Consider the following 14196-nt stretch of genomic DNA (forward strand, 5'->3'; position numbering starts at 1 on the left):
ATTTTCAAATCAGAATACAAAATTACATAAACTCTATGTAACAATTACATAAAAATTATGTGTGTATATATAGGAACAAAAATAAAATGTGGAAAAATTAAAATAGGTGCTTATAAGGAAATATGGAAGAATTTTTTAATTTCCAGAATTATAATATCAACTGTGTGATGAATATTTTAAGTATCCATTGTCTATTTTTTATCACCAAACACCCCCCATTATTTTGATTCAATGAATATTTATACAGTAAATTTTGTTTGCTTAAAAACCCTACCTATTTTATTACTATCATGTTTTTTATTTTAGATAAATTAAATCATGCCAACTATATGTTCTCCTTTCTTACACCTGAATAGTTTTCAAATACCACTTATTCTATGTGTATGTGCATATGCTCAGATACATAGCTGAGGAATGAAAAACACTATAAGAATTATGTACACACATAATCCAAAATATACATTGCTAAACATAATAAAATTTTAATCTATCTAGTTCTATAAAAAGACCAAAGCCAATGTATAGAAATCTTATTTATGAAATGAAAGCTCAAAGGGAAACTAACCTTCATTAAAATGTTATTCAATCAGATTCTAATGTGTGACAGTAATTGCAATGAAAAATTTCTAAGATTAAATTTCTTTTCATAGGCTAGTTTTTCTAGTTCTTATTGCAAATTGTTCTACTTCAGAAAAAAAGGGTTTTCCATTTTAATGAAGTAATTTATTCAACTATTCCTGTTGCCATTGAGTTGCCACTTAGAATTTAGTTCATTGGACATTTAAACTTATCTAATTACTCAGAAAAACACAGCTGGGCAGAGAAGGCTATCCATAAGCTTTTACTGGAGCCATGAGATATTGCTATAAATGATTTCATTGCAGTCTATATGTGTCGTGTGATGAAAAAGAAATGATAGGTGGGCATGATGTTCACGATGCTTCCAATATTTTTAAAGTTGTAGTTGACCAGTTTCAAATGATTGATTTAGAGCCCAGAACATTTGTAGGTTTAGACAATATTTCAATAAAAATAGGTATAATATTGGACCTGCCATAATCACATTCTAAGCTCATTTTACAGAGAGGTTCTTGATGAACAGAATCAGCGGTTGAATAAATTTACATTCCCTACTTATCTTGCAAAATGTTCTTTTCTGATGATATTCTCAAAGGAAGACTTTTTCTTCTTTTTTTAATGAATTATTAAAGCTCTAGAAATGCAAAATATGTGAGGATATGTGCCATTACTTTTTAAAAACTGCATAGTAGACAGTTTTATGATTTTAAAACCTAGAAGCTAGCTTGAAATTCAGGAAACCTGGGTTCTAGTCTCGATTCTGCCACTAACACACTGGTGTAGCCAAGCGCTAATTACCTGTTATATCTGTGTTTCTGTTCTTTCATTTGGAAATTGGAAAGAAAATATTTTCTTCAACCCATCTCACAAGGACATTATTAGGACATATGAAATAAAACTTGTTAAAGTATTTGGAGCTTGTCAAAAGAAAGATGACCCATAAATCCAAGTTATACAGCACTATATATCCCAACAGACCTGAAAAATCTTCCTAAACAATCATGAATACAATTATTAAGAAGGAATCTGGGGAAAAAAAAAAACTTTTCAAATACAAAATATTAAAAATATCAACTTATCATTTTAAGAAAATGATAAAGTTCTATGATGCAATTTTATAGAAAAACAAAACATCTGGTAATGGATAGAAAATAGAAGATTTTCATCATCTATCTCGAACTTATTGAGATGCCTTGATAATAGAATGTATAAGCCTGTGGTTATTGATTGGAAAAGGATAAAGGACAAGGAGAAGTTAAGAATTACCATAGAGATGAGACGGGTGGAGGATGATGTCCTTAAAAAACAAGAAATTGGTAGAAGTCTGAGGTGGGGTGACAGGGGTAGGAATCTGGAAGGCCAAGATAACCTTAGTTTTGAACATGCTGAAGATGCAGGTGTCTAACATTTTAAAAGTTATATTCCAATCATATTTTGAAGAGGTTTCACCTAGCCACATTAGCTAGAATTTGGAGACTCTGGTATCCTTGACGAAGACTTTCAAAAAAATCTTTATTCTTTACTATACAGTAGTTAAAAAGAGTAAGATACAGAATAATGTCCCAGATATATTTGGAAAAACAAAGTACAGAACAGTGAATATAATATGCTCCCCTTGGTGAAAAATAAAAGTGATATATGCTTATATATTCATAAACTCATTTTGGAAAGATAGAGAAAGATGGGTAATATTTTGACTCACAGGAAGGGACCTGAGGGACTGGAGTTCTGAGGAGGGAAAGAGACTAATTATATTCCTTACTCTGAAATCTACATTGTGTGATATGTATATAGCCATTCCAGCTTTCTTTTTAGTGTTTGCATAGTATTTATCTTTTTTTTCCCCATTCTTTTAATCTGTCTGCATCTTCATATTTAAAGCAAGTTTCTTGTAGACAGAGTATAGTTGGGTCTTGCTTTCTTGTCCAATCTTTCAATCTGCACTTTAGGTGTTTAGACATTTACATTTAATGTGATTATTGACGTTGTTTGGTTTAAATCTACCATCTTGATATTTGTTTTCTGTCTCATATTTTTCCTCTTTTTTTCTGACTTCTTTCAGAATTGAGTATTTTTATATGAATCCATATAAATCTCCTTTTTGAGTATTTTTATGTCTTTGTTTTGTAATTTTTTGGCATTTGCCTTAGGTTTTGCATGTGACATATGCTGTGATCAGTGCATTAATATGTATTTAATCCTCACCTCATTAGGTTTGTACAAATATCCCCATTTTATAGATAAAGAAAAAACATCTTGCTGAAATTACAAATTAATGTCTCAGAACCAGAATTCAAACCCAGGTTTGTCTGACTGCAAAACATACCTCATGGTTAATGGAAAATATTGGAATAATCTTTCAGGCCTTTGATATAATCAATAGTCCATAAAAGGAACACTTAGGTTAAAAACTGAATTGTTAACTATATTTTAAATTATTGAATACAGACACAGAGATTGTAAAGAGGTAAAGGATCTAAACATAATGGATTGCCAGAATTTGGAAATAAAGTGAAAAATATGGTATTATATCTCTTGCTCTCTGAAACTGAAGTTTAATAAGACAGATAATGAAGAGTTTAGTTATGTGCACAGGTAAAACCTTACCCTTAAGGTAAAGTTTTAAAATATGTTGTTGATAATTTTAGTATGCAACACAAATATCCTTTCAGATGTTTATAACTGACTAGTGCCTGATGAAGTCAACAACAGTGTTTGAAAATATAAATGCCATTAAAATGGAGGTTTAGGAGGCTTTATATTTCTTATACATTATAGGGTGCCAAAGCCCCCCTATAATCTCCAGTACTCCCCTCAAATAAACTCATAACTTAAATAAGATAGTACTTAATATACAAATGAAGTTTTAAGACAAGTCCCTTACTTCCACTTTTAACTAGATAGCCACTCTTAAAACACCTTTGATATAGAAATTCTAGAACTGCCATTGTTTGGGAAAAAGAATTAATGGAAAAAGATGCCCCACTAATGGGCGTAGGTATGCTAGTCTCCTTCAAAGATTAATTCCTGTGGTACAAATGAAAATACAGAGAAAGGGAATTAATGGAATGATACCATTTACCAGACAATAAAAACTAACTTCATTCTCACCAAATAACTGTTTTGTTAATTAAGATATTAACGACATTTAATAAAATTCACTCATTTTATACGTATAGTTTGATGAATTTTGTCAATTGCACATCACTGTATAAACACCACTGTTATCATGGTATAGAACAGTTTACTCACCCTAAAAAGTTTCCTCAAGGCCCTTTGCCCTTGATGACCTCCCCTCACGCTTGGCCCCAGCCAATGTTGATCAGCTTTTTATCACTTGTAATTTTGTCTTTTCTAGAATTTCATATAAATGAAATCATACAAAATGTAGTCTTTTCTATTTGACTTCTTTCTCTTAGCATGCTTCTGAAATTCATCCATGTTGCTGTGTGTATTACTGAACAATATTCCATGGCTATGAATATACCACAATTTGTTTATCCATTCACTAGCTGATGGAGATTTGGGTTGCTTTATATTTTTAGCTATTATGAATAATGCTGCTATGAACATTCACATATACATTTTTATGGAGACATATGTGTTCATTTCTCTGAGTAAAAAGTAGAATTCCTGGGTCATAAGGTTAAATGTGAATTTTATAAGGTACTGTCATACTGTTTTACAAAGAGGCTGTACTATTTTTGCATTCCTACCAACAGTGTATGAGGGTTCCAGTTGCTCCGTATCTTTCTCAACGCTTGGTATTGTCAGTCTTTTTAACTTTAGCTATTCTATTGGGTGTGTATTAGTATCTCATTGTGGTTTTAATTTATCAAGGAAGGTTTTGATGAAAAAGTTGTATTTCTACTTTGTGCTTTCCTACTGGCAACAGAATGAACTGACTACTTACATACATTCTGGTTTATTAATGAGTCTTCCATGAATTTACGCATAGCTTCCATCAGTCCCCTACAGTCTGATTTACACTGGATAAGACAGCAAAGTTAAGTTTTTGAATCTATGGAGCTAAAGATTAGTCTCTATACTTTTCTGTCACATTATCAAGGTGTCGCCTACCCAGCCTGAAGCAATCAAGTATCCTTCCTTCCTCCCTCCATCCCTCCTTTTCTTCCTTCCTTCCTTCCAATCATCCATTCTTCTAACTACCACCTACTATTTTTACAAAGATAGTAAGTGTTCACATCAGAAAATTCAAACAATGTAGAAAGGTTTATATAAGAAATCAAAAAATTTCATTCAATTTCACTTCTCAGAAACAACCATCATCGACATTCTAATGAATTTTTTCGACCTCTCTTTTTGTAAAATAGTAAAAGACTGTTATTAAAATGGACTATTTAGTTCTTAAAACTATGTGTGGTAGATGATATTTTTAATCCCACTGTACAGTTACCAAAACTAAGGAGAAGAAAGTTTCAGTAAATTGTCTCAAATTATAATGCTTAGTAAGTGGCAGGGCTCACATTCAAATTGAGAGATTCTGACTCAAGAGTGCTTAACCATGATCCTGCATGGTCTCACACATATATGGTTATGTATATGATTGTGTATGTATATTCTTTGTATGTTAATGCAAACCTATTACATCTCATGGATATATTTACACGCTACTATAGGTATACATCACCCTTTATAATGATTGTATAATCTTTCACTGTATGTGTGTACTATGGTAGATTTATTGTCTGGATATATCACGGTACAATATTTAACCAATTATCTAACTTTAGCTTGTTTTCCATTTTTTAGTATTATAAACAACAATGCAAGAAATATTTTGGTATTTATGTCTCTGTACTATTTCCAATAATCTCCTTAAGAAAAATACCTAGGAATAGGAATGCTTAGTGAGTGTATATAACTTTCTAGAGCTTTTAATATCTACTTACATATTTATGCATATCATATATATGTTTAATTTTCCTTTGATACAAATGAAAACATCTTCTGCAACTTGATTTTTACACTTGAAAATACATCTTCAACAATATTTCATTTTTCTTTAATGGTCAAACAGTATTTCACTGTAAGCACCATAATGTAATTAACCAGTTCTGTTTATGAACATTAAGATTAGTTATAGTTTTTCAGCAAATAATACATTAAGTCCTTACTATATACCAAGACTGTTCTAGGAATGAACAACACAAAGTCTCTGCCCTGATTGTTTTCATTTTGCAAATAATGCTGTAATGGGCATTCTTGCACATTTTTGTACATATGCTAATGTAAAATATTTCTGTACAAAATTTTATAAGAATTTAAAATTTTTATGAACAAACATATAGTAGGCCATCAATAAGTATCACTTGAGTGAAGGAATAAAGATTGCTCTTTAAAGTTAAATTATAAAATTAATATGGAAGCAGATATGATTTATTTGGCATTCACAGGATTTATAATTTGAAAAATTAGTTTTCAACCTTAAAACAAATAACTAAAATGAAGATTTCTTCTACCTCTTGAAAAATCAAATCTGGTAACATTGGGTCTACATTTACACTGGGTAGCTGGAGGCGGGTAATGAGTGAGTAGTGGTTTGCCTTAGTCCTCATCATTCCAAATTGCCTTATACTAGGCCACTTCACTCATTTATGTTACCTGCCTGGTAACATAAATAGATTTTGAATTTAAATGTTCTCCATTATGGAGTAAAGAAAAAGATATTTAAGAGAGACAGAATGATACTCAGGCCTACAACGTTTAACAATTAGCTCATATATTAATACATATACTACAATAATTTGTCTTTCAGAAGAAGGGTTGGTCATCTTGGAAACAAGAAGATTCAGTAGGTCAATGATGGCAATACTCTTCAAGCATGTCTCGGGAACAGGATATTTTAGCCAAAATATGCAGCTGTCCATTTCAGTGGAAGATATAGTATAGTGATTAAGAGTTAGACTACCAGTGTTTAAATCCTGGTTCTGTCACTTATTAGCTCTAGAAATTTTGGCAGGCCATTTAATTTATTTGTCCTGTTTCCTCATCTGCAAACTAAGATAACATGGACTCTACTTTTGCTGTGATATTTCAATGAGTGACTGGCCCATAGTAAGCTTTAATAATTAATGTAGATACATCAGACACTCATATTCCAAAGCCCTTAAATTTACGCTCCAAATAATTATTTATTTTTTCCTAAATTCTCACCAGGCAACCTTTTGATGGCTTCCTGTATGGCATGACTTCAAAGAGAATGCACCTAAATCCCTTCAAAGTTTCTGTGGAGTAAAACCTATCGAATTCTTGATTTGATTATCTGAGTCTTTATCAATCAGTACATCACTGAGTTGTGCTGCCAAGGACAGCTTGCGAGTGACAGCTTGCAACTTTTTATTACCAGCAACAGTGTTTGGCTATGGAGAGTTTTCTGTAAGTAAACTGGCAAAGGATTGAGGTTTTTTGAGGCTGATTTTCCATTCACCTATTTTATTGGCCCTACAAACTAATCCATAGTCATTTATATGTAACAGTAGAGACTGTAGTAAGTGAGCTCACAATGCCTTTGAAAGGTGAATCTTGGTCAAGTCACTAAAATATATTACAAAAAGAATTACTTTAGAGTGTACTGATATAAAATCTATCAACTTGTTGACATGTAATGGGCTGAAGTCACTTTTACACTATCCATGTGGAAAACTATGCATATAGGGGGGGTCTTGCTAAACCAACCATTCTTAAAATTTGGGCAAGTAACATATAGGCAAATGGATACAGCTAGTTAAAAATAAGTTTTCACTATTAACTTATGAGTCTTCTTAAAAACACTTTTCCAGGATTCAATATTATTATATTCAAGACTAGTATGTTTGTTCGGAAGTAAATTAAAACATTAAAAAAAAAAATACTGTTGTTTATAATTTAGATTTTCACACATTTAGATTGGCTCTCCTTCAAATACTATTCTTCGTTTGAATTAACTCTTCATTCTACATTTCTTACTTTAGCAGGGCACAATATGAAACAAGTGGTATCAACATTACTGCTCCTCATTATACGATTTTGTGAGCGTCAGTGTGGCAGCCATGGAGGTATTCCACTCAGGTCTCCGTTCAAAAGCACATGCTGTAGAGAACATAGCTGACTGGTAGCCTTCAGCTGCCACACCTTTGGATCCATCGTGGAGTTCATGTCAGGCCACACCTCCCCCAGGCAGTTCTCCATCTTTGACAGAGCACAGTGGAAGTACTAGAACCTGGTTTTTCCTGTCTGCACAGCCTCAGCAGCACCACTACCAGAATGCCTCTACAGCACAGAATCCCACCAAACAGAACAACTACAAGAAAACCCATTTCACAGAAAAGAAGGTATAAGAGTGGGCCATGTTATAGGATCCAATTGTTGTATCGTATACTGTACTATTTAGGTGAAACTGGCCTCATAGAGTACTAGAAAGGTCTACTGAAGATCACAGCTAAATCAGCAACCCAGAGACAATAATCTGTGCTCTCCCTCAGGATATAGTATAGGCACTAATCAGAGATGTCTATATGGCACTGTGTCTCTAGTAGGAAGATTACATGGATCTGGAAACCAAGGGTTGAAAGCAAGAATGGCCCCATCTACAATCATTCCCAATGACCTACTGGGGAACTCTGTGCTTCACTTCCCACACCCCGGGCTGAGCAGAGTTAGAGATTCTGATCTTAAAAGGTTTTGTCTCTTGCAAGGGGGCAGAGTACAGATCTATTAAACTACAAGGTATGTGTAGCAGTAGGACACTTTTGGCTCTTCACACCCAGGAGCCAGCAAAATGGGATAAAAGATTAGCAGGAGAAGATGAGGCTACTTTTCCACATTGGGGACAAGGAGAAATACATGTGGAACCCAGGTGACCTACTTGGGTGCCTCTTGGTATGCCTCTGCCCAATCGTAACTGTAAATGTATACATGCAGCAACCCCAGACTGAGGAGAGTACGATGACCAAGACATCTCAGGAATGGAACAAATGTTTAGGTCAAAAGTCAACAAGATTTGCTGAAGTGATAACTGAGAGTGAGGGGAACATGGATTAGAGAGTGGAGAACAAGATAAGTACCAGTGTGGCCCTAAACCAATTGCAACAACAAGGACTATATAGTTTGTCCCATTAATCCCCCTTTTGTAAGTTTATCCTTCAGGACGGGGAAGGGGACAGGGGTTTACAGGAATTATGCAGGAGCTAGACCACAAAGGTAGAAATCTTAATGGGAAAACTTAGAGCATAGCCTAACTTTTAGTTTCTAATAGAACTTTTTGGGGGATCATGAATTGCTCTGGTTTCGTTCAATCAGCTATTCAAAAAACTCCTCCAAAAATATGTATAAATCTAAGAATAACTCTGATGCCTGGGTCAAGACCAATCTGATAGATGCTGACTGATTCTGATATATTTCAGAAACACAAATATGTATACTGAGCTAGAGTAGATTAAACCTACCATTTGTTTGTTGGCCCTGACAGAACATTCAAGCACAGAATCTTGTAATTCTGAGAGGAGGAAATAATGTGAGGAAATACAGAAGTTTTTTAAAGAAGAAACAACACATGCAGCAGTGTTACATTAGGCAACCAGAAAAATTCATTAATTGACGGAATTCAGGTAGAAAGTTTTTAAAAGGAGAAAGTAAGTGCTACAAGTAATTTTTTTCAAGGGGTAAAAAGAACCTGGAGGAGAGATACTTAATACAAATGTGCTAGGATGAATCCAGAGAGGGAGAGCACCACCACCAAGCTAAAGACTGGGTGACCTTGAGAATGTCCCCAACGTATTTCCTAATATACAGTTTAACCCCAGGATATACACACTGTAATACACTTGTTAGTTGAGTATGTCTTAAAAAGAAGTTTATAGAGCCCAGTTACCAGAGAGAAACAAAAACATCATAATCCTAAGGATGTAGTTTTGGGAAAAGAACCTTAGTATTTCCTCTCCCCATCCATTTTGGGAAATGGCAAAGTAAAGGAATCCTTTGGTGGAAAATAAAAGAGGCATCTTTGGAGGAGTTTTAAATCTATTTGAGCAGAATTATTCAACATGTTAATTATTGCTAATTCACACATCTTCTGAAAAATGATGGCAAATTCAGAGCAACATTCCTGGTGTTGAAATTTCTCTGTTTGATTTTCCATGACCTTGGATAACCTGGCTTCATTTCTCCTTTAAATTTATTTTCCCCTCTCTCCAATATACCCTCCCAACTCATCAGGCTAGTCTCTCCACTGCTGTTCAACACATCACACATTCTTTCTTACAGCCTCTGGTCGTACAACCACCTGCTCCTCCTGCTCAATTCTACTCATCTTTCAAATCCTATAGTTATTCTTGCCTTTACTCAGTGGGTTTGACTCATGGGGCTCTTGCTACATGCATTACATAACTTGTTACTTCCAAAATATGTTTTCTTGTACTGTGAATGTTTAATACGTTTGTTTTATCTCCCCAACTGGACTGCAAACTCCTTAAACATTTGATTTACCAGGTAAATATCCATAATTGCAGAATTTTAAACCTGCATGACTTTAGACGCTGAAACTGGTATGCACACTGTCACTGCTTTAGTCACCCATATTGAGTGTTGGAGCTAATGAGAACGTTATAGTATAATAAAATGAAATGCTTACTATGTACCTGGCATGAATCTAAGTTCCTTACATATATTAACTTATTTAATTCATAGCATTGGCATAATTCTTCATGGCTTTCTTTTGCTCACATCCCATATCTAATCCATCCAATTCTATTGGTTCTATCTTCAAAATAGAGCTGGAATCGTATCATTTCTCAACCAAACATACCGTCCTGGTTCTTGGCCCCATCACCTCACTCCTGGATTATTGTAATAGCTTCCTAATAGATGTATTCCCAGCACTGCACAGTGTAATCCTTCTAGTTTTAACTCACACCTCTGTTCAAAACCTGCAATGGCCTAAAATACCCTATGTTCTTTTCCTTCCCTCTGTCACTCTGACTTCATCTCCCACTACTCCTTGCCTTACTCACTGTTCCAGCCACACCGACCTGCCTTGTTTTCCCACAAATACACACATCGTACATAGAGTCTGAGATCTAGTTTTTCCTTCTTCCTGTGGCACACCCCCAGTTATAGTCACAGCTAGCTCTCTCCTTTAAGTCAGCTCAATTCTCATTTTATCAATAAGGCTTACCTTGACGCTCTAATTCTGCAATTTACTCCTCCACCTCTCTTGTGATTCCCCTTAATCTCTAATTTTTCTTTTTCCAAAGCACTTCTCACTTTTTAACATACCAGGTACTTTTAAAATTGTGTATTGTTTGCTTTCCCCACCCCCATATAAGCTCCATGAGCGGAGTAGCCTTTGTTTTATTCATGGCTGTATCCCAAGAGCCTAAAAGAGTACCTGGTACATAAACAGCACTCAATAAATACTTGGTGAATGAAATTAGAAGCCAAATGTGCTTTCTGCAAGGCCACTGCTCTTCGGTTACGAGCGTGCATAGGCTTCCCAGCTTCTAAAATCGACCAAGGGCCAAAACCATTGATAGCCTAGAGGTCGTCGAGCAAATCCCAGACTTAAAATTACCACAGCCCCTTGGGGCTCGATTTCACATTCGGACCCCGCAGGTTTGGAAGAGGAGATATGAGTTTAAAAGCTAACGTGTGGACTTAAGTTTCTTAAGATGGCTGAGGAAGGGAGGGAAACTTCCACTTTCCTTGCACGTCCACAAGTGTTTCAATTCGCAGTATATTTGATTGAACACACTCTCACCAAAACAAACTCAGCGCCACCGGGCTTGGGCTCTGCGACGCGGCGCTTGCCCTTCCCTCGGCAGCTTCAGTGCCCTCACTTAGGTGGTTAGGCCGTGCCTAAACGCCATTCTTTACTAGGCCGGGATGTCCCTGCCACAGGGACGGCGATGTGGCGGCGTGCTCTCAGCGTCCAGGTGCCCCGTAGGCAGCCGCGGAGACCGCAGCGCCCGTCGGCGGACAGGCGGCGGAGCGAACACCCGGGCGAGGCCCCGCGCGCGTGACGCGAGCTGCGGCGGCGACTTCTCTGCTCCAGCCCGCGGCCGCCGCACGCACGCGCACTGTGCCCAGCATGAGGGTCGCGGCTCTGATCAGGTAACGCGGCGCCCGAGCCGTCTCCCTCCTCCCCGGGAAGCCTCTCGTCCTTTCCTGTCGCCGCTGGCGCCGAAAGAGAGGGTGTCCCTGCCGGAGCCGCGTGTTGGGGGCTCGGCGTCTCCTCCGAGCCACAGGAAGAGGCGGAGCCCTCGGGCTGTTGCTCGGCCCGCTTGTCCTTCGCTCCCGGGCTCGCGCTCCTCTTCTCTGTTCGTCGCTGCTTTTGTGGTCTTCAGGTCCTCAAACATTGTTTCACTTGAGAAACTTTAAAAAGTACTGACGCCTGGGTCCCACTGCCAGAGGCGCTGGTTTAATACCCTGGTACGGCCCGGCGTCGGATTTTTAAAAGCTCTAATGGGCCGCGAAGTTTGAGAGCCACCGCTTGACCCCACCCAACAGATTTAGTAAACCCCACCCCTTTCTCCTCCGCTTCTCTAGTTGCCTTCTGTCCGCTGGGTCCTCTGTGCCCCGCCTTCCTTCCTGGGCTGCTAATGGTCCCGCCCCCTCCCAGTAAGGCCACCCCTTCCTCATCTTCCGCCCCAGGTGTGTGGCTCAGCAGGAAAGGTGTGGATTGCTTATGGCGTCCGTGTGTTTCTGCCTTGGGACTCCAGTACTGAGAAGGGATCTTTTCCCTCGTGGTGAACACAGAATTGTACCAGTTTTTATGCTAGATCCACTTGCTGTTGCTTCAGACATTCGTCGTTTTCGAGTGACCTTATGATAATACTCTGTATTTCAAGAAGTTTGAGCTCTATAGTAACCCATCATATGTACATGTCTAAATAAGACCTATGACTAACAAGCCAAAAACAGCCTTGTTTAAATGTTTTCATACTCAGTCTATAAACTGAGGCAAAAAGAAACACCCTAGCAGCATTAATGTTATTTTTATTATGTTATTTCACCCTAGCAACATTAAAAAAGGAGTTTAGTCTACTTAAATATTTGTTTCATGAGATTTGGATCTATACTAGTATAAAGTGTCTGAGATACATTGCAGCTATTGATGTGTTTACTTTTGAAAATCCATTGAAGATTTTACAAACGTTTTAATTCAATGCGTTAGGTAATTGATACTGGCTGACAAACAATATTGACCTGTTTAGGAGCCCTTGATATTTATTACATTCCAATGCCTTCTGGGGTGACTGGAATGTTCCAGTTTCTTCTACTTCAATGCCATTTTGGGGAGACTAGACTATGTCACAATAGTTATTGTTATTTAGTAAATTTCCTCTGTAAAAGGAAAGATTAAGCTTTAACTATTGTGGTTTTCATTTGGTCTAAATAGATAAGAACTAAAAGTAGCACAGGAAATGAGTAATTCACATCCACATTTAATTTGCCAAAAGCTTTACAAGTAAAGTAATGCATACCAGATGAAGACTTAGAAGTATTTGAGAGGAGGAGAGAAGATTGGTGTAGTCCATTACACTAAGTATGTAAGGTGCATATATTACTTTTATAATAAAACAACTTACTAAAAAAGAAGGCAATATTGGAAAATTCTTTCTAAATCTAAGAGCTGTATTAATGTTAGTACTTATGCTGTAAGTATGAATACATAAGCATATACTTATGATATATGAGTATATGCTTCCATGAATTTCCAAAAAGTTCATGGAAAAATAAAATTGAAAGGTAATACCAATCCATAAACATTCGTAGACCTCTCATATATAATGCCTATGTATTATATATTATATATATCTGTATAATTATTACATATATAAAATATGCGTTTAAAACTTAAACATAGTGTATCTATTTACAATTTGTGTGTGTTTGTGTGTGTATGACAGTGAGAGATAGGATATGTGTATGTATTTTAGGGAGTAAATGAAACTGAGGTTCTTACATATCTTTAGACCATAAGAACATTATTTTCGTAATACATAAACAAGTCATTGAATTTTACAGCTGACTGACACCGTGAAGATTATCTAGGCAGGCTTTTCTCTAATTTTATAATGAAGCATGTAAACCCAAGAACATTGAGTAATTTAGCTTTATATCCCAGAATTGAGAACTGAAACTCTTATCTTATCTTGGACTTCTCACCTATCATATATTTATGTACTTCATGGAATTCTAAGAGGAGAGTAAGGTACTCAGTATTTTCCAAGCGTGTTTGACCTTAAAAACCTTTTGGTCTTAGAGAACTCAGTTAGTTGGACGCTAGTGTTCCACAGAACAAAATTTGGGAAATACTATTTTAAATCCATATTTGAAATGTTGACATTTTAAATAAATTTTAAGGCTAAGTTCTGATTGTGGATGCACACCCTTCAATCTTTAATATTCAAAAGAATTAATGAAATCTTTTTGTCTTGGAGAAATAGAGTAGTGAGGTTTAATGACGGAAGTTGTGGAAGACCTATTTGGGAGAAAATCCAGATCTGAAGAGATGGAGCATGGGCTTTTTTGTATTTCACTTTGCCCCTTGCACTCTCCCTCCCTTTGAGAAGTTCTGGAATGAGAGTTGTTACTAACTGGAGGGTGATAGAGGCA

The 14196-nt window shown here is 36.4% G+C and overlaps 1 protein-coding gene across 2 annotated transcripts in view; it reads left to right on the forward strand.

The window, feature by feature from the left end:
• The first annotated feature begins 11573 nt into the window (after positions 1–11573).
• Positions 11574–14196, forward strand: part of DPH6 (diphthamine biosynthesis 6) — a 183002-nt gene continuing 180379 nt past the window's right edge. The window contains exon 1 of one of the 2 annotated variants that reach the window (XM_063089817.1): positions 11574–11688. In XM_063089817.1, coding sequence (XP_062945887.1) covers positions 11666–11688 — 23 coding nt within the window. In that variant the 5' untranslated portion in view covers positions 11574–11665. The remainder of the gene's footprint in view (positions 11689–14196) is intronic. The other variant, XM_063089815.1, reaches the window with a different exon arrangement.

This window comes from Cynocephalus volans, chromosome 3 (assembly GCF_027409185.1).
Source record: "Cynocephalus volans isolate mCynVol1 chromosome 3, mCynVol1.pri, whole genome shotgun sequence".
Classification (NCBI taxonomy): domain Eukaryota; kingdom Metazoa; phylum Chordata; class Mammalia; order Dermoptera; family Cynocephalidae; genus Cynocephalus; species Cynocephalus volans.